Raw genomic sequence first — 17,265 nt, 5'->3', positions numbered from 1 at the left:
AAGCCGTATTGTATGCAGAAGCCTCTTGGGACGCAGAGGACTCTGCAGAGTGGCACGGGCAGGGTGTCTCTGTAGAGTGCTGGCTGCGGGTCCCCTGTCTTTTGTCTGCAGAGCGCTGCAAGTCTAAACCTGAGCTCAGGCACACGGGGGGCTAGAAAGCCCCACCAAAGCGTTTCCCTGCCCTGCTGGGTGAGCTTGCTCAGCACCAGGCAGGACCTGCCTGTTCTTTTAAATAAAAGGAGTGCCTGTGTCCCAAAGCCTCTCTTATGAGAAGTTTCTGAAAAGGTTTGCTTACCTTACTTAACTAATTAAAGGCGAGCCACATTTTCCCCTCTCTGGTCTCTGCAGTCAACCACCAGTGGCTACTTGATAGTCACTGCCAGGTAGGGTTACCCAGAGGCCCGTGATCAAGCCATTTGCGCGATGATTGAGTCGACAAGGCTGAGTGCCTCAGTGGAAATATTTCCCGGTTGGACTATCCTGTTGGCAGCCTGCTTACCATCACACTTGCTTTTATAATGAGAAAGGAAATTGTTTCTGCTTTTAACGATGGCGGCTCCAGAAATGGTGAGTGAAGTGGGCGGGGGGGTGGGGTGGGGGGGGGGACGGGGTGGTGGAGGGGAGAGAAGCCGCTTCTAAAAGATGACTTCTCAACATTTCTGGATGTGAAACCTCCCAACCATGACCTGCTGGGAAGGGATTCCCTTACCTAGGTTCCCTGTTTCAGAAAGCATTTTGCTGTTGATTCTTATTCTTGTTCTAAAGCTAGGCTGTGGAATTTGCCACAGGCTGATAGTAAGCAGCAGTTAGGAGCAAGAATCAAGGTAAAAAATGCTGAATGTGAATTATTAGTTTCCTAAGCTATCCTTCAAAGCTACTCTTGCAATGGAAATGAAATAAACGTTTTTAGCGCATACCTCTTGCTTAGATTTTCCCGTGACCACGTGAAACAGCAGGAAGACAGAGATTGTTTTAAGTGGCTTAATAGTTCCCTTTTGAATTTCAAACACCACAAGTAAATGGAGAGAAACTAACAATGGGTGATCTAAGTACCCATGTTTACTTGACTGTTGGAATGTCCAGGTTTTAGCACTTTGCAGAAGCAGCTTCCTGGGGTGCTTATGCCTGATTCCTCGGAGAGTGAGCTGGAATTTAGTTGGGAACGTTTGGACTGTTGCCTTGCTCCCTCTGCCCCTCTTTTGAGTTACTGGAAATGACTTCCATAAGGCTTCTGACCTGTCCGGCATCGCGATAGGTGGAATTCTCTTGGAGGAAACAGATCCCCCGTGTAGCTTTTGGGTGAGCCCGCAGGTCCCCAGCCACTCCTCCCTTTGCGAGGTAAGGGGGGCACTGGGCGCCCAGAGGGCGAGGATACTTTCATCCTTAATTAGGTCAAGCCTGTGCGAGCCAGGAAAAGGTTGTGTTTACGGGAAGCTCCAAATACTGTGGGTGAGCGTCCCTTCCTTGGTGCTATCTGCATTTTGGGGGCACGGACATTATGTGAGTATCCAGACTTCTTATAGTATGGGAGGTGTATCACCTGCACAGGCAAAGGGTCAAGTTTAAGTGGGACAAAAGAGAGAAGGAAAGTGTTTGAAAGTAATTTATCTTCTGAAAAATAATGGTAACTAACTTCTAAATGGTAAAAGGGCGTATCTCTAGAGACATGCTATTCAATTGATTTGAAGATTGGTTGAACAAATAATGGGAAAGTCATACGTTTGGCAGAATTACATTCGTAGTTTCGCTCACTCTAGATGTTTCTCTGTTATCTGCTGTGGCTCAGAAAAAAAAAAATGCATTCTCCCTGGACAAACAGTTTTGATTTATTGGCACTGAATGCTCTTTATGTGGATTGTCAGATTTCAAAGATTTCACACGACAAAGATTCGTTTGGTGCTAAAACTATACATAGGGAAGCAAACGCTCTCTATTCTTTCCCGCGAAGGAGGTGGAGGTGGAGCCTGGTCTCCGAGGTCCTGAAATAGTCACCATGGGGGAAAATGACCCACCTGCTGCCGAAGCCCCCTTCTCCTTCAGGTCGCTTTTCGGCCTTGACGATTTGAAAATAAGTCCTGTTGCACCAGGTAGGTGGCACCAGGTATCATTTCTGCCCCACCTCCCCTCCCCCATAGAGATGATCGATGTGGCTGAGTGTTCCCCTGGAGAAATGTCTCCCCAGGAGCCCTCACACCCACAGGCCGCTTCCTCGTGTTTGCAGAATCCTGGAGAGAAGGGGCGTTAGGGGTCCGTCACTTTGTTCAGCCTCTTGCCAACTCCCTGGAGATAGGTGCTGGAATTCTCTGGATGGAGGTTTTCAGAAATCGAGGCTCCAGCTGCCCCTGGGTGTTAGGGGTCAGATCCTGGCCAGGAAATCTCTGAGCCCTCCAGGAATTCCTGACAATCAGTGGTCCCCAGCCCCTCCAGAAAACTTAAAATAAGCTGGTTGCCCTAACGGTATCAGATGCCTAGATTAAAATTCAACAGCAGGTGACTGAGTTGCTCCTAGCAACTAAAGGAAGGAAAGCTGGTTTTGGAAATGGGTCATAAATGCTTGGAGAAATGGCGGACTCCTTCATGCCTGGATAGGATCTTTTTGGCAAAGACCCTATCAGGACTTGTCACAGGAAGCTGTGGCTCCCTGGTCCCGGCTGCAGTCAGGAAGACTGAACCCAGGGGCTGGGCAGAGGGACATCTGGGGCCCCTGGCTAGGGTTCCAGAAAGCACGGCATGGGGGCCGCACTAACGATTCCTTTTAAACCACCTGGAAAACTGATATGGACCTATGGGAGGTGGGAGAAGAGGTTTCAAGTAAGGGAAAAGATACACAATTTACAAACGCTTTTCAAAAATTAGCATCAGTGGAAATGAAAGAAAAAACACCCTGCAGTTACCTAACCACCCAAACTTAGCTAGTTTTTACATCTTCTTTATTCTCTCCGTGTCCTTGCCCATAAGTATACACTCACAGGCAGTGCAGATGCAGACAGGCGTTTTTCCATGTGCTTTTTCGTTTTTTAAATGCCCTTTTTTATAGGGTCAGGTAGGTGTGTAATTTACATAGCCATTTTTGTCATCATTTGACGTATAATTATTTCTAATATTTTATAATATAAATCATAACACGAATAGCACTATACATATTCTTTTCTGCTAATTTTTGATCATTTCGTCATCATTAATTCCTAGTCATGGGAAGGAATAAAAACTTTTTTAAACTTTTCTTTTTAAATAAACCAATGCATTGTTTATGATAGAAATTTAGAAAATACAGTTAATCAAAGTTTTTTTAAGATGACCCACAATTTTACTCTTACTCAGAGATAAACCTATTAGCACTTTATGATTTATTTCTTGCCTTTTTCCTATCAACATATCTGTATTTCTCTTTGGAAGTGAAATATGAAGGTAGATCCCAGAGATATTTTGGTTTTGGTTCCAGACCACTGCAATAAGCAAATATTGCAATAAAATGAGTCACACTAATTTTTTAGTTTCCCCATACATGTAAAAGTCAAGTTTATTCAACAGCATAGTCTATTCAGTGTGCAATAGCCTTATGCCCCAAAACAATGTACATACCCTAATTAAAAAATTAAGTTTTAACTTAGTTAAACAATTAACTTCATTGCTAAAAAATGCTAGCCTTTATCTGACTACACAGTGTTGCTACAAACCTTCAATTTACGAAAACTGCAATATCAGCAAAGCGTGATAAAATGAGGTCTGCCTGTACTATTTGTATGATTTTGAAGCTTTTTTTTTTTTAACTTAAAAATATCATGTTCATCTTTCCATGACATTAGATAATTAAATAGCCTTTAAGGGTTGGCAAACTATGGCCCCTGGGCCAAATCTGGCCCACTGTCTGTTTTTATAAATAAAGTTTTATTGGAACACAGACATACCCATTTATTCACATTTTGTCTGGCTGCTTTCAGGCCATAGCTGCAGAGTTGAGAAGTTGTGACAGGGACCACTTACGGCCCATAAAGTTTAAAACATTTACTATCGGGTCCTTCACAGAAGAACGTTGTCGACCCTTCTCCTCTATCATTTTAGATATTTCTATACCATTTGTTATTTCACCACCTCCCTTTTGTTGCTCCCTTAGGCTGTTTCTATATGTCCGTGCATCGATATTATCAAGGTCACTCCTTTAAGTGTCCTTTACATAGAGATTTGTGTACATCTATGATGACTTTTTGGGATAAATTCCTAGAAGTGGAATTAATAGGTCAAAAATTCTATCCATTTTTTAGCTTTTTGGTACATATATCCAATTTGACTGTCAAAAAGTTTACACAATTTATACTCTTATTGACTGTTAAGTGGAGATCCATTTCCTTTCACTTTGGACTGCAGTGGGAATAGTAGTAGTAGTAGTAATAATAACACATTGCAAAGGTGATATGTAATTATGTCTAATTTGTGGTGTTTTTTTCGTTTCCGGAGGGGTTGAAGGCTTTTTGTGTGTGTGCTTGTTTATCATTTGCATTCCTTCTTTGAAGAGATGCTATACCTTTTGCTTTTTATTCCAAGCAAGCCCTCAAAGACAGGGCAAGGAGGAGGGGGTCCACGGTGGGACCACAGGGCACGCGGCCGAGGAGCCGTAAAGTGGCAAATGTGAGCTGATACAAAGGTGCTAACTGAAGGACAATCTTTGGATCTACAACTGGGGCTCACTTCCTAAATCTCACTCTTAGGATACAGAACAGCTAGAATGATGAGAAGTCATTCTGGGGTTCCTGCTGAGTTTTAAAGTGTGACTGGAGAGCCGGCATCTCAGTAGGGAGAGTGACTGATTGGGGCAGGCTTCCGGAGGCGGGGGAGGTGGAGGGGAGGGGTCCGCTTTGCTGACTCTAAATTGGTCATCCTGAAAGGAACTGGTCTCTGGCCTTGAGATAAAACCACGTTCATTATCCCGAAACCATCCATCGATCCATCCATCCATCCATTCCTTCAATCTAATAAAATTTACTGAGGACTGTGGAATGGCCAGTGCTGTTCTAGGTGTTGAGAGCGCAGCCTGGAACAAGTCGCCCGCTCCTCCATCCAAGGCTAAACAAGGACCGTGCGGATGGTCCCTCCGCCCCGCTCCACACTCACGGCACAGAGTCTGATGTGAATCTCCTATCCCCCCATTCTTCCCTTTCTGCTCCTGCTTTTTCCTTCTTTACTCTTTTCTCCTTTTCCTCCCATTTCATCACTTTCTTTTTTTCCATTTTTGTTTTCCAATTCACTTCTGTTTTGGGCAACCGGGAAGGGAACTGACCATTTTATAATCGCAGTCTTTATAGCCAGAGGATGAAGTTGTGGGTTTCCAAAGACAGACAGGGAGGCTCTTTTTGGCTCTTCCATGGGAGACTCTCGGCCCAACATCTCCAAGAGCAGGAGAAGAGAGGCCAAGGCAGTCTCCGTCCTGTGTCGTCATGTGAGGCCTGGAAAGCTTCCTCCCCTTCCTACATTCTAACCTTCCTAATTATAATGGAGGACAACTTCAGCATAGATGTATTTTCAGGACTGATGAGATAATTTGCATGAAATGGCCTGTTCTCCTGAGAGTTAACCTTGCCAGTGGAAATCCTCCTGTTGTCCAGAGAGGCTTGCACTTTTGGGTATCTTAAGCTCTTCACGTCTTCTTTTCTACCAAATCAGCCTCGTTCTATAGGCAAGAACTGGGAAGGGTCTGGGGCTTTACCCTACTTGCAAGCTAACAAGTCAGCCTGCCCCAGTCCCACGGATGCTGGCAGAAGACACAGCCCTCCCGTCAGACACGTGTACACACAGCACAGGTGACACGAGCATCCTATTGGAGTAGGTCACGCTCGCCTGCCAAGTCCCTCGGCAGCAATGTGGAGCAGCCCAGGTGCACGCTGTACACACAGCGGGTCTGCATCCCAGCTGAGGAACCCTGAGCTGAGGGAATCCACATCTTTTATAATGGGCTTCAAACAGACCCGCACAAGCTTTGTCCTAAAGGAAGAGGTGGTATTTATTAAGCCAGACAGTAAATAATAACCTGTCCCTTGCTCTGGAGAAAGACACTATCTCTGTCTTCTAAGGCTGTTTGCTCTGCCAGCATCCTCCAAGAGATGGTCTGTAATAAAGGCCTTCGGTGTCTATGCCCAGGACTGGTGGAGAATGACCTGAACATCATCTGGTGGCCCTCTCAGAGATCCCAGCTCTCTCTCTCCTGAAAGCACCCTGTTTGGGTTTTACATGTTGCCTTCCTCTGTAGGAAAACATCCTTGGGAGTTGGGGTTCTACCTCCCCTCCGTATTAGTTTCCTAGGGCCACCAAAACATCACAAACTCAGTGGCCTAAAACAGCAGAAATCTATTGTCTCTGGAGACTGAAAGTCTGAGACTAAGGTGATGGCAAGGACTTGCTCCCTCTGACACCTGCAGCGGAATCCTTCCTTGCCTCATCTTAGATGTTGGGGTTTGCTGATAATCATGGGTTCCTTGGCTTATAGATGAATCACCCCAATCTCTGCCTTCATCTTCACATGGTCTTCTGCCCATGTCTCTTCACATCATCTTCCCTCTGTGTGTGTCCGTCTCTGTGTCTGAATTTCCCCTTTTTATAAGGACACCAGTCATTTTAGATTAAGGCCCACATTAATGACCTTGATTTAACTTGATCACCTCTGTAAAGACTCTATTTCCAAATAAGATGATATTTTGAGTTCTGAGGGTTTGAACATAAACATGTCTCTTGGGGGACACAATTCAACCCATCACACCATCCCCTAACCGAGGGCGGATGGAGCTGGGCTGGTGTTGGGGAGCTTGGGGCTCAACTTTTAGAGAATGTGCCCCCGGGTAGGCAGCCATTTCTCTAAGTCAACTCTCTTTGAGCTGGAACATTCTCTGCACTGAGGGCAGGGGGGATGAATAGCTAAGTTTTGTCTTATTTCATTCAGATTCGCTGTTCCGTGGCCTTTTGCTCTCCCCGCTTTTTGGTTTCTAGATGCCGACGCGGTAGCTGCCCAGATCCTGTCTCTGCTGCCACTGAAGTTCTTTCCCATCATTGTCATCGGGATAATTGCATTGATATTAGCGCTGGCCATTGGTCTGGGCAGTGAGTACGGTCCATTATTTAGTAGGTTCTCAAATACCCGTTCAGGCGTTTAGACTTTCACGGGCTCCCCCCTCACACCAACCTGGGCCCGCCACACGGCCCTAATTACTAAGGCAAACAACCTCTGGGTTTGCTGATTTGAGCTTTATTTGCCTGCAGGATTGTGAAGCCGACCTGGGCCCCAGCGGGGGCCTTTGGCTGTGCTGGAGGTTTTGTCACCAAGGAGCCTGCCCAGTTAAAACTGGCCAAAGGCAGCTGATGAAACTGAACCCACAGGCAGGACGGGGTGGGAGCTGGTGGAGGAGACAAGGAGGCCATTCATGCCAGGCCAAGCTGGGTTTCAAATAAGGTGCAAGTGGCTTTTGAGAAAGAGAGTCATTTGAATGGTCTCTGATAGGGAACAATTTCGCATTTACTCTTCAAATAGGCGGATCTCAGATCAGTTTAACTCTCCACGTGCTCGGCTTTGGGGTCCACAGTTCCCTCACTTCTCGCCCAGGGTCAGAGAAGACAGGAGGTAGATTGGGGGCCAGGGGTCCTCACTCAGGGCTCCTTGCTCAGCCGGCTTAGCCAGTCGGCCACAGCCATGCACTTTCTCTCTGGACCTTGAGCCACCGGAGTCTAAATTCATCTTGAGTTGTGGCTTGAGGTCACTTAGGGAGACACGGAGGGGTGCAGCTGCCCCACCCACTGGAATCTGGAACAGAAACTGGGCTGAGGGAAACAGGCTGCTGGCAGTGGTGCCGTTTCAACGCAGCTTTCATGACGCTTGGGCAAGCTCAAGGCTGCGTGGCAGGTGTACGGTTGTCAGTGCTGCGCACTGAAGCAGCCCTTCCTCGACCCCCTCCCTCCTTTCCTCAGTCCACTTTGACTGCTCCGGGAAGTACAGGTGTCGCTCGTCTTTTAAGTGTATTGAGCTGACGGCTCGATGCGACGGAGTGTCAGACTGCAAAGACGGGGAAGATGAGTACCGATGTGGTAAGGTCATGCCTTTTCACTGCAGAAGCAGGAGGATGTCAGTACAACCCGACCCTGACCTTCCCCATCTGAGAAATGGGTCCAAGGCTATGCCTTTGTTAAGTCATGGGATCCAACTGGCATTCACCCCAGGAGACCCTGGGCTGGGTATTAAGGGAGGGCCCTTACATGGAGCTAAAATTGGGTTGGGGAGACTCCGTAAGCAAGCAGAAGAGAACTCCAAGAGAGCTCAGGGGTCCAGACGATAAGAACTGTGGCCGCCCTGCGTGGGTGGGGCACTGACCCGGGGCAGGTCAGACTCAGCACAGGAGGGTCTAGGCTGGCTGCAGAGAAACTCTGCCGGGTCTCAGGGTCCCTCAGGCCACTAACGACCTGTCTTCCTGTGCATTGGCCAGTCCGCGTGAGTGGTCAGAACGCCGCACTCCAGGTGTTCACGGCTGCCACCTGGAGGACCGTGTGCTCTGAGGACTGGAAGAGTCACCACGCTACCGTTGCCTGTGCCCAGCTGGGGTTTCCAAGGTAATTCAAAGAGTGCCCAGCAGTGGGCAGGACATGAGCAGTGATCACGACGAGGGCAGACAGCTGCCGTTTAGCTGGGCACGCACAAGGCACCTCGACATCCCCATGGCAACCCCGCGATGCCTGACATCACAGGTGTGCAAACCAAAGTCCCAACATGCTAAGTGACTTGCTCAAGGTCACATGGGACCTAGCGTGTTTGGGGGTGTCTCAGGCCAGGACCCTAGATGCAAATATTCAATAAAGAGCTTCAGAGCTGAGGACTGAGCCCCCAGTTCCTCAGGCCACAGCTTTTGGGTGGCTTCCCGACACCACCCAGCTTGGTCCCACTTCCCAAGGAGCCCCAGAGAGCCAAGTTCGAAAAGTCAGCAATTTAGTGAATGTCCAGTTATTCAAAACAGTGGATTAGCAACAGGTGGAAGAAAGAAACAGGTGGAAGAAAGAACTATTGCAGTGGAATCTCCACGTTTCAGCGTTCTGTGTTGCCTATGTGACTTTTTGCACTGGGGCAACACATTTTGGCCCTGACGCGGCCCCTTCCTTCGGGCCCCTGGCAGCTGCCATCTTCCTTGGGTGCCCAGGACTGCACTCCTGCTCCTCTTTGTTCCGGATTCTTGGCGTTCAAAACCAGCAAGCTCTGAGTACCCACACTCTCCTCAGGAAGTGGGCATCCCTGTTTGCGCCCAAGGAAACGGGCGTTAAAACCTCCACGCTCTGAGCCCAGGGAGCCCTGACTCGCAAATCTGATACATCAAATTCTCAACTCTTTTCTCCAAAGCCAGTGAAACCCACCCTCCAGCCTGTATCCCTGAGATCTGCCTCCTTCTCACCCGTGACAACCTGGATTCAGAAATCAGCTGCACTTCAAGCCCAACGACAACAGCAAAAGCACCCACACAATTGCCTTCAGGAACTATGTAGACTTGACTCCTCATAGGCAAGGAGGAAGTTTACACACCACACACACACAGACCACATCACACACCACAAGCACACACACACCACAGACACACCACACACCATGCACACACATCACATCACACACACACCAATTACACAGACCCACACGCAAACCCCACCACCACGGCTCACAGCTGAAAGCTTCCCTTGGGCATTTCTCCTCCATAGGAGGTAGTTCCTTGGACTCACTAGGGGGCGTCCCTTCTTCTTCCCGTCTGCCTCCCCTGCTTCTCCCTCCTGGACCACCTCCCCCCCCTGAATCCTTGGCCTCCCCTCTGTCCTGCAGAAGGACCCAGCGGCCCCTCTCTCCTCCCCCAACCCTTCCCAGCAGTACTCAGGCATCGCTGCACCCCAGCCGTCTGCTGAGACGGTCCTTCCTTGCTCCGTCTCAGGGCAAGTCTGGAGGATGCAATTTTCCAGTCTGTCCCCTCAACATTGTCCATTTTCTTCCCTCTAAACTTGCTCTGTTCTTCCCTGTTTCTTCAGTTCTAATGTTTACTTCTGTATCCTTTCTCGTTTATTCTTCCTATTTGTCTCTTGAAAGCCCTCCTTTGATCCCCTCTGCTCTGCAGCATCCTGTGTCAGAGGTCTGTGATAAAGAAAAAAAGATAGACTGGCAACTCAGATTGCCTGGGTCCAAATCCCAGCACACGTGCAGCCCCGTCACATGACTGAGGCCTCAAAAATAAGGCGAATAATAGCACCAGCTTTAAAGGGTCGCTGTGAGGTTCAAGTGATCTTGGGGCTTCGAAGCCAGCCTGGACCACAGGGACGCCCTAGAAGAAGAGTCTGTGGTCCTGGTTGCTGTTACCACTGAGGCTTTGACAACTTATGGGGCTCCAGGTGCAGCCTTCGGGATCCCTTTGCGTCACCCCCACCGCCCCACTGCTAGCCCAGCCCACCTGTATCAGGATCTCCGTCTCGGTATCAGCTGGCTCTTTCATCTGGTGCCTGACGTATCAGTAGGTTGAGCAATACCTGGGGAGGCTGGGAGGGTCATTGCTGCTGCCTGGATTACATTTTTCTCAAAACTCAAACCTGGCTGGACTTTGTATACCACGTAGACTGCCCGCGCCGCCCCCCCAGCGTTTACAATCACCTGATGAAATCACGCTTGATAAGCTGGTGAGTTCGCCAGTGAAGCAAGCCAGCGACTCTGTCTTTTGTTCATTCCACGACCTCCCATCTCATAACTCTTTGAATGCCTGATTTGAAAAATATTATGCCCTCTTTTCCATCATTCTCCAGACCTGTCTCCTGACCCTTTAAACACTGGCTTGTCCTGGTGCCCCCGAATCTCTCCATCTAGGTGCTCATGTCTCTGTAAAAGGAGCCCTGCCAGCTCTGGGCAGCCTGGGAAAGTCCTTCATCCCCCCCACCCCCAGCCTATCGTACCTGGGGCGCTCAGCACCCCCACTTTGGTGCTCACCTGAAAACACTCCACCCAATTCTGTGTTCTGTTCCCTCTGAGACTTGCTTCAGGCCAAGCAAAGTTCAGTTCAGCTGAATGCATCAAGGAGTGTCGACCCAGCTACGTCAGGAAGTGGTTCTCCCTCTCATGTGGCTGGAGCCCGCGGTGGGTGGATGGGCTGTGGGGAGAGGGCCGCCCCAGACTATTCCAGGTCTGGAATACCTTGCTAAGTTGGCAGAAGGAAGCCATTGATGGTTTGGGGGCTTAAAATGACTCCCCTCCCAGTATGATACCTGTATCATTGTGACTTGAGCCCAGGTAGATTTGCTGCAGAGTGAATTCCACACATCGGGTCTGCGTTTCCATTGTGTTTGCAGCTATGTGAGTTCGGACACGCTCAGAGTGGATTCACTCGAGGAGCAGTTCCGAGAGGACTTCGTTTCCATCAATCACCTCTTGCCAGATGACAAAGTGACCGCTTTACACCACTCGGTGTACGTGAGGTAAGCGGCCAGGTGGTGCTGCGTCCACTTATGTCCAGTCATCCGCCGGACTTGCGCATGAGGTTGTGTTCTCCAAGGGCAAGGTGCGGGTTTGGCCACTTTGGTTAGATGGGTGGACGCACCAGGCTGGGGTACAAGAACTTAATCCCGAACCAGGCAAATACAGCCCAACAGAGAGAGGGAGGAAGGACGGTAAAGGGGTCCCGTGATGCGTGTGTCGTAAATGCAGCATTGCACGGTGCACACAGTGGGCGCTGCTGATGTGTTTGGGGAAAGGAAGGGAGGGAGGGAGGAGAAAAAGTATTAGAAGGAAAGAAATTAAGAAAGAAACGTATCCTTCTTTACTTACAAAGTACTTTAATGTTCACCATTTGTATTACATGTTTCCCCGAAGAAGTCATAAGGAAGGTAAAACGAGGTATCCTTAAGTGACAGTCAGGTACCTGAAGCTGACAGGGGTCACCTGTCTGGGGCACGGAGGTACGTCAGGCTTTCTGAACCCACGTTCCATATGCTCTTCCTGACTGCTTGGACCAAACCCCAACAGGAGTGCTTCTCTCTGCTCCAGGAAACAACTGCCTGTCTGCTTATTGTGTAACTGACGATCGCTCCTGCACCCACATGCAATCTGCAGGGACGGCCCCTCAAACCTCAGTCTGGTGACACCAGCTTTTTCTTGCATGATCATGTGACAGGACTGGGGCTCTAAAGGCAGGAAAGTTACAAAGGGATCCCAGGGTGGATTGTACATGAACACCCACCCACGCAGGGGAGGGTGTGTGTCATTTCCCGGGCAATCACATCTCAGCTCTGGAGGTGGGGGAGAAGTCTTCTTGGACATGCGTGTGTCCCAGGCTGCAAGGACTTTGTGGCAGGAGAGCCTGCCACGCCATCCGATGGACACTGTGTCCAGCAGGGGCCGGTGAAGAACATCGGGGTAAAACTGGCATGCAAATGACACCAGTGTATATTTATATAATATAGCTCATTATGCATCTCTTACCATTAGCTATACAAAGCCTAGAAATACTCAACACCTGCTCACACACACCATACCTCACTGTAGTCACGTGTTTTATAATGACTTGTGTGACCTCGCTCTGGTGGTGTTTTTTCTTTATAGACTAAAATTGTAATCTGTATTCAAGAGCAGGGGAGTAAAGTTTATTTTTCTTTTACCCCAAGATTTAAGTTAAAAAAAAAAAAGTGTTCAGTTCACAGGCCTCGGGTATTTATCATTAAGCGCACTCTTTTTCCACTTTAGGGAGGGATGCGCCTCGGGTCACGTGGTTACCTTGAAGTGCTCAGGTGAGAGTTACAGAAGCGCAGAGAGAATCGGAAGGAAGCCCTGGCTCGCAGGCTCCTGTCCCCCCTCCCCGCTCCTCGGACCGCTCTGCTGGCAGCCCCTTCCTCCCAGGGGCCAGGTGGGAACTCTGTGACCCCCATCTGCCAGGTGGGTGAAGAGAGCCCTGGGCAACTTCTCAGCAGCAGACAGGACCACGACGCACGGTGTCCTGTCCTTCCGTGGTGGCTCCAATAGCCTGACTCTCTGTCACCTTCTCTTCCCCGCCCCTCCTGCCAGAAAAGTGTGCCCGGGCTGCTTAGGGCCTGCCCCCAGCCTGGGCAGGCACCCAGGCAAGGGGTTGCCATACCTGGCTCTGTGTCCTGACGGGCTTTTCCCACTGCACCCCTACAGCACCCTGCTTGTCCCATGCCGCAGGTGACCTGCCCCCCCATCCCTCACCCTGTGCTCCCACCAAAGCTCCCGCCCCTGACCCTCCCTCTCCCTCTGCAGTCTGCGGTCTGAGGACGGGCTCCAGCCCACGCATCGTGGGTGGCAACGTGTCCTTGCTGGCGCAGTGGCCCTGGCAGGCCAGCCTGCAGTTCCAGGGCTACCACTTGTGCGGAGGGTCCGTCATCACCCCCGTGTGGGTCGTCACTGCTGCCCACTGTGTTTATGAGTGAGTTCTCCTGACCTCCTTGCGGGGGGGTCCTCATCTTCTGCAGACCCCCATCTCAGTGCGGGCCATGTTGGGACAGGGCTAATTTGGGTGGTCTACAGCAGGGCAGGTCCAGAAAGCAGGAAAACAGACCGGATGGTCACAAAGTAATGTCCACGTGGCGGGACACCTTCCTTCTTCACTGTGGATCCAGCTCCATCAGCTGGGTGACACTGGTGACCCCGGGCTCATTTTAAGGACCTCTGGCCTGCAGCTCTTACAGAAAAGAGAGAAAGAAGAGAAAGGAAGCTCTCGCAGGAGGGAACCCAGCAATGTAAAGGCCCTAGGCCTCCCCGTAGCTCATCACAGTGGACCATGCTGTGGCCGGGAGGGAGAGGGATGGTGCAGGATAGGCAGGGGTCTCCCCAGAGCCACCCCCCCTTGAGTCTCTCTCAAGGGGTGTGGCGTGGAAGAAAACCACAGAAAATACTTCCAAACACAGTGGCAATTGTCCCCGTTATTTCCACCTCCTTCTATTTTGGTTTCTGGTGGAGAACAGACCCTGATGGACCCTCACAGGGAGCAAAGTTCAGCTCACTTCTCAAATGCCCAGAGGTGCAAAGAGCAAGGCCTGTCTAGGAAATGCATAGCGTGGTCTGTGCTTCTGCAGGGCTTGGTGGGGGGGGACGTCTGCTGGCATCTCCTTGGCACTGGCTCTCGGGACACCTGAGGGGTCTGTGGGTTAACGTGCTTGGGGCTTTCTCATTTTAGTCTCTACCTCCCCAAGTCATGGACCATCCAGGTGGGCCTCGTTTCCCTGCTGGACAGTCCAGCCCCTTCCCATCTGGTGGAAAAAATCATCTACCACAGCAAATACAAGCCAAAGAGGTTGGGCAATGACATCGCCCTCATGAAGCTGGCCAGGCCTGTCACTTTCAACGGTACGTCTGGGTCTCTGTCATTTTGTTGCTATCCTTTGTTTCAAGAGAATTTGAATTGCTTGTTGAAGCATGTTGATGAAGGCTGCCTTACAATCTCTGCCAGATAATTCCAATATGTGATTAATTTCCATGTTGGCCTCAGTTGACCGTCTCTTTGCATTAAAGTTGTGATTTTCCTGGTTCTTGGTATGATAAGAAATTTTCAATCACATTCTGGACATTTGGGCCATCGTGTTAGGAGACATACATCTTCAATTTTAGCAGACGGTCACCCTGTTCAGGTTCACTATGCAGGTCCTGGCCTGCTTTTGTGGGCTGTGGTTCTGATGATTATTTGATTTCAGAGCCTTTGTGGTTCTACTTTGGTCAACTTGGTTTGGCTGGGGCCACTGGGGCCCTCACTTGTGCTACTTTCTTTCTGCTGGTGCCACCTGGAGATTAAAGGGACTTCCCCAGGCCAGACCACCTGGTGCCTGTGGGTGGTAGAAGGGGGTCTCAGGCCCATGGGAACAAAGAGCTTTTTCTTGTTTCGTGCTTATTGTGGTGAGGTCCCCACCTACCTGCCTGGTGTCTCTACCTTGGCTGAGAAAGAGAGGGCCTCCCAGGCCAGCCATCTGGTTGTGGCGGGATCTTCCCTGCAGCCCTTTCTTTACAAGTTAGAAGACACTGGGAATCTCCAGCTCCTGGAAATACTCAGAAACGTTCTCTCCCAGCCAGCTGCTGAGTTCAGAGGCTCTGTTTCTCCACAGAAATGTCAAGTCCTGACTCCCGGAGGTTTCAAAAACACCAGAAAAGCCACACAGGACAGAACTTTCCAAGATGTTGCAGATGCAACAAAGCATATGAGCCTACTGCTAAATAAGTAAAAGCCCCTTTCTGCTTCCCAAGGATTAGAGCAGCTCAGAGAGCAGCAGAGTGTAATAAACAAGGCCCCTTGTTGGAGCAGAATCCTGGCTCAGGACCAGCAGCAGGTTGGACCTGGCAGAATCAACAGGGTGTTTATCACACAGCACATAGAATTCTCTACACATCACACCTGGAAACAAATATTACTAGAGAAACAAAGAGAAATTGTAAAGGTGGTGTTTGTTTGTTAATTATGATTAATGACCCTTGGTTATAAAAAAGGAGGTGCTAACACCTGCACTTTGACAAAAATTAAAATGAGTGCCTTTATCCCTTCTCTACCTTTCCATTATTGTCCTACCCCAAAAACTTAGCATGTCTCAGAATGTAGTCACGTGAAGGCCCCGTGACAGTCTTCGGCGGAGGGCTTACGTGACACAGCCCACGTGGGCAGGCAGGCTCGTCGCCTCCAGATGTGTCAGGAGGGGTGGGAACATTCACGCGGTGTTGGTCCATGAAGCAGCGTGCCCATGGTCTAGAACAAGAGCGGGCAGACTGTGGCCCATAGGCTGAATCGGACCCTTTGCCTACTTTTGTAAATAAAGTTTTATTGGCCCACGGCCTGGCCCATTTGTTCACCACTGCCCGTGGCTGCTTTCATGCTACTGTGGCAGAGGTGAGGGTTGAAACAGAGACCACGTGGCCTGCCAAGCCTAAAATATAAACTATTTGGCCTTTTATAGAAAATATGCTGACCCCTGGTCTAGACTCCCTCATGTTGCCACGGTCTAGGGTTGTTTTAAAGTTTCAGGGCTCTGGTGGGCGAGGGGTCCCTGCTCTGAGCAAATAGCTTCCAAACGACCAGGGACCTGGCCTTTCTCTGGGAGCCGGCTTGAGCTGCCGGAGCGGTAGGCACTGAGAAGACGGTTTTCTCAGACCACAGCTGCCACGGGCTTGAAAGCTCTTGTTTCCTCTCCAAACAGACATGATCCAGCCAGTCTGTCTGCCCAACTCCGAAGAGCACTTTCCTGATGGGAAAATGTGCTGGACGTCAGGCTGGGGGGCCACAGAGGATGGAGGTCAGTGTTCTGAAATCAAGATTCTGAGTCCAGGGTGCCTAGAACCGAGAGGGCTGTGGGCCTGCTCCCCAGGGTCCCAGTGCAATGTCCCCGCCCACGTGTCCCGGTCGGGGGGTGTAGCGCAGACCCCCAGCCGGCCACTGAGACATGAGAGGAATGGGAGGCGGGTGTGCCCTGTGGTGAGCCGGTAAGACATGAAGGTCACAGTTTACAAGCAGCTGAAGTTAGAGGGTGTCGATCCGTTCGGGTGGGGGGCGAGGCTGACCCACCGCAGATGTGTTAGTTTCTTGTCGCTGCTGTAACAAATGACCCCAAATTTAGTGGCTTAAAGCAGCGCACGTGTATTACCCTACAGTTACGGGGGTCGGAGGTCATAAATCAGTGTGTCAGGAAGGCTGCCATCCTCCCGGAGGCTCTGGGGGAGGACCCGTTCCCACGTGTTCCAGCCTCCAGGGCCCCTGCATCTCGTGCTTCTGCCCTCACCTCCGCCTTCAAGCCAGCAGCACAGCATCTTCCAATCTCTCTCCCCTCTGACCTCTGCTTCTTCTATCATCACATCTCCTTCTCTGACCCTTTGAAGGACCCTTGTGATTACACTTAAGGTCCACCCAGAGATCCCGGCATCGTGTCCCCATCTCAAGGTTTTATCACATCTGCAAAGTCCCTTTTGGGAGGTGACACGGTCCCTGGTTCCAGGGGTTGGGATGTAGATGCCTTTGGGAGTACAAGTTTCTGCTGACCACCCCCAGGTTCCACCCCAAAGCTGTGAGTGGGACCTTCGCGTGCCTCAGTTTCCCTGCTGTCACCTGGGTTATTTTGGGAACTAAACATACTGGTGTGGGTCAAGTGCTTGGCCCAGGACAGGCTCTGGCGGGGCGGGGGGAGTCCCTGTTGGCTACAGTTGCCCCCCCTCCTCCCACATTGGTGACCTTAGGGAAGTGAGTGGCCCTAACATGAAGCAGCGGGGTCCCCCAGCCCACTCCCCAGGGGGCAGAGCTCTAA

General features: G+C 50.3%; 2 protein-coding genes across 5 annotated transcripts in view; one reads left to right on the top strand and one right to left on the bottom strand.

The window, feature by feature from the left end:
* Positions 1 to 369, bottom strand: part of UBASH3A (ubiquitin associated and SH3 domain containing A) — a 57,164-nt gene extending 56,795 nt beyond the window's left edge. Inside the window, exon 1 of the mRNA XM_082461123.1 lies at positions 296 to 369. The gene's annotated coding sequence lies outside the window, so the exon portion shown is untranslated. The remainder of the gene's footprint in view (positions 1 to 295) is intronic.
* Positions 370 to 384: 15 nt separating this feature from the next.
* TMPRSS3 (transmembrane serine protease 3) overlaps positions 385 to 17,265 on the top strand; it is a 32,514-nt gene continuing 15,633 nt past the window's right edge. For 2 of the 4 annotated variants that reach the window (XR_014263429.1, XM_082461125.1), the window contains exons 1-10: positions 385 to 567; positions 1,949 to 2,087; positions 6,976 to 7,086; positions 7,948 to 8,064; positions 8,460 to 8,583; positions 11,332 to 11,457; positions 12,722 to 12,765; positions 13,253 to 13,418; positions 14,169 to 14,338; positions 16,168 to 16,263. Coding sequence is in view for 3 of the 4 variants with exons in the window: in XM_082461125.1 (XP_082317251.1) it covers positions 550 to 567; positions 1,949 to 2,087; positions 6,976 to 7,086; positions 7,948 to 8,064; positions 8,460 to 8,583; positions 11,332 to 11,457; positions 12,722 to 12,765; positions 13,253 to 13,418; positions 14,169 to 14,338; positions 16,168 to 16,263 (1,111 nt within the window). In the remaining variant the exon portion in view is untranslated. Of the gene's footprint in view, positions 568 to 639; positions 1,339 to 1,416; positions 1,501 to 1,948; positions 2,088 to 6,975; positions 7,087 to 7,947; positions 8,065 to 8,459; positions 8,584 to 11,331; positions 11,458 to 12,721; positions 12,766 to 13,252; positions 13,419 to 14,168; positions 14,339 to 16,167; positions 16,264 to 17,265 lie in introns of those variants that run through there. The other 2 variants (XM_082461127.1, XM_082461126.1) reach the window with 2 other exon arrangements.

The sequence above is a fragment of the Balaenoptera physalus genome, assembly GCF_965194825.1.
Source record: "Balaenoptera physalus genome assembly, chromosome: 4".
NCBI classification, from domain to species: domain Eukaryota; kingdom Metazoa; phylum Chordata; class Mammalia; order Artiodactyla; family Balaenopteridae; genus Balaenoptera; species Balaenoptera physalus.
This window is presented reverse-complemented; position numbering and strand designations above follow the sequence as displayed.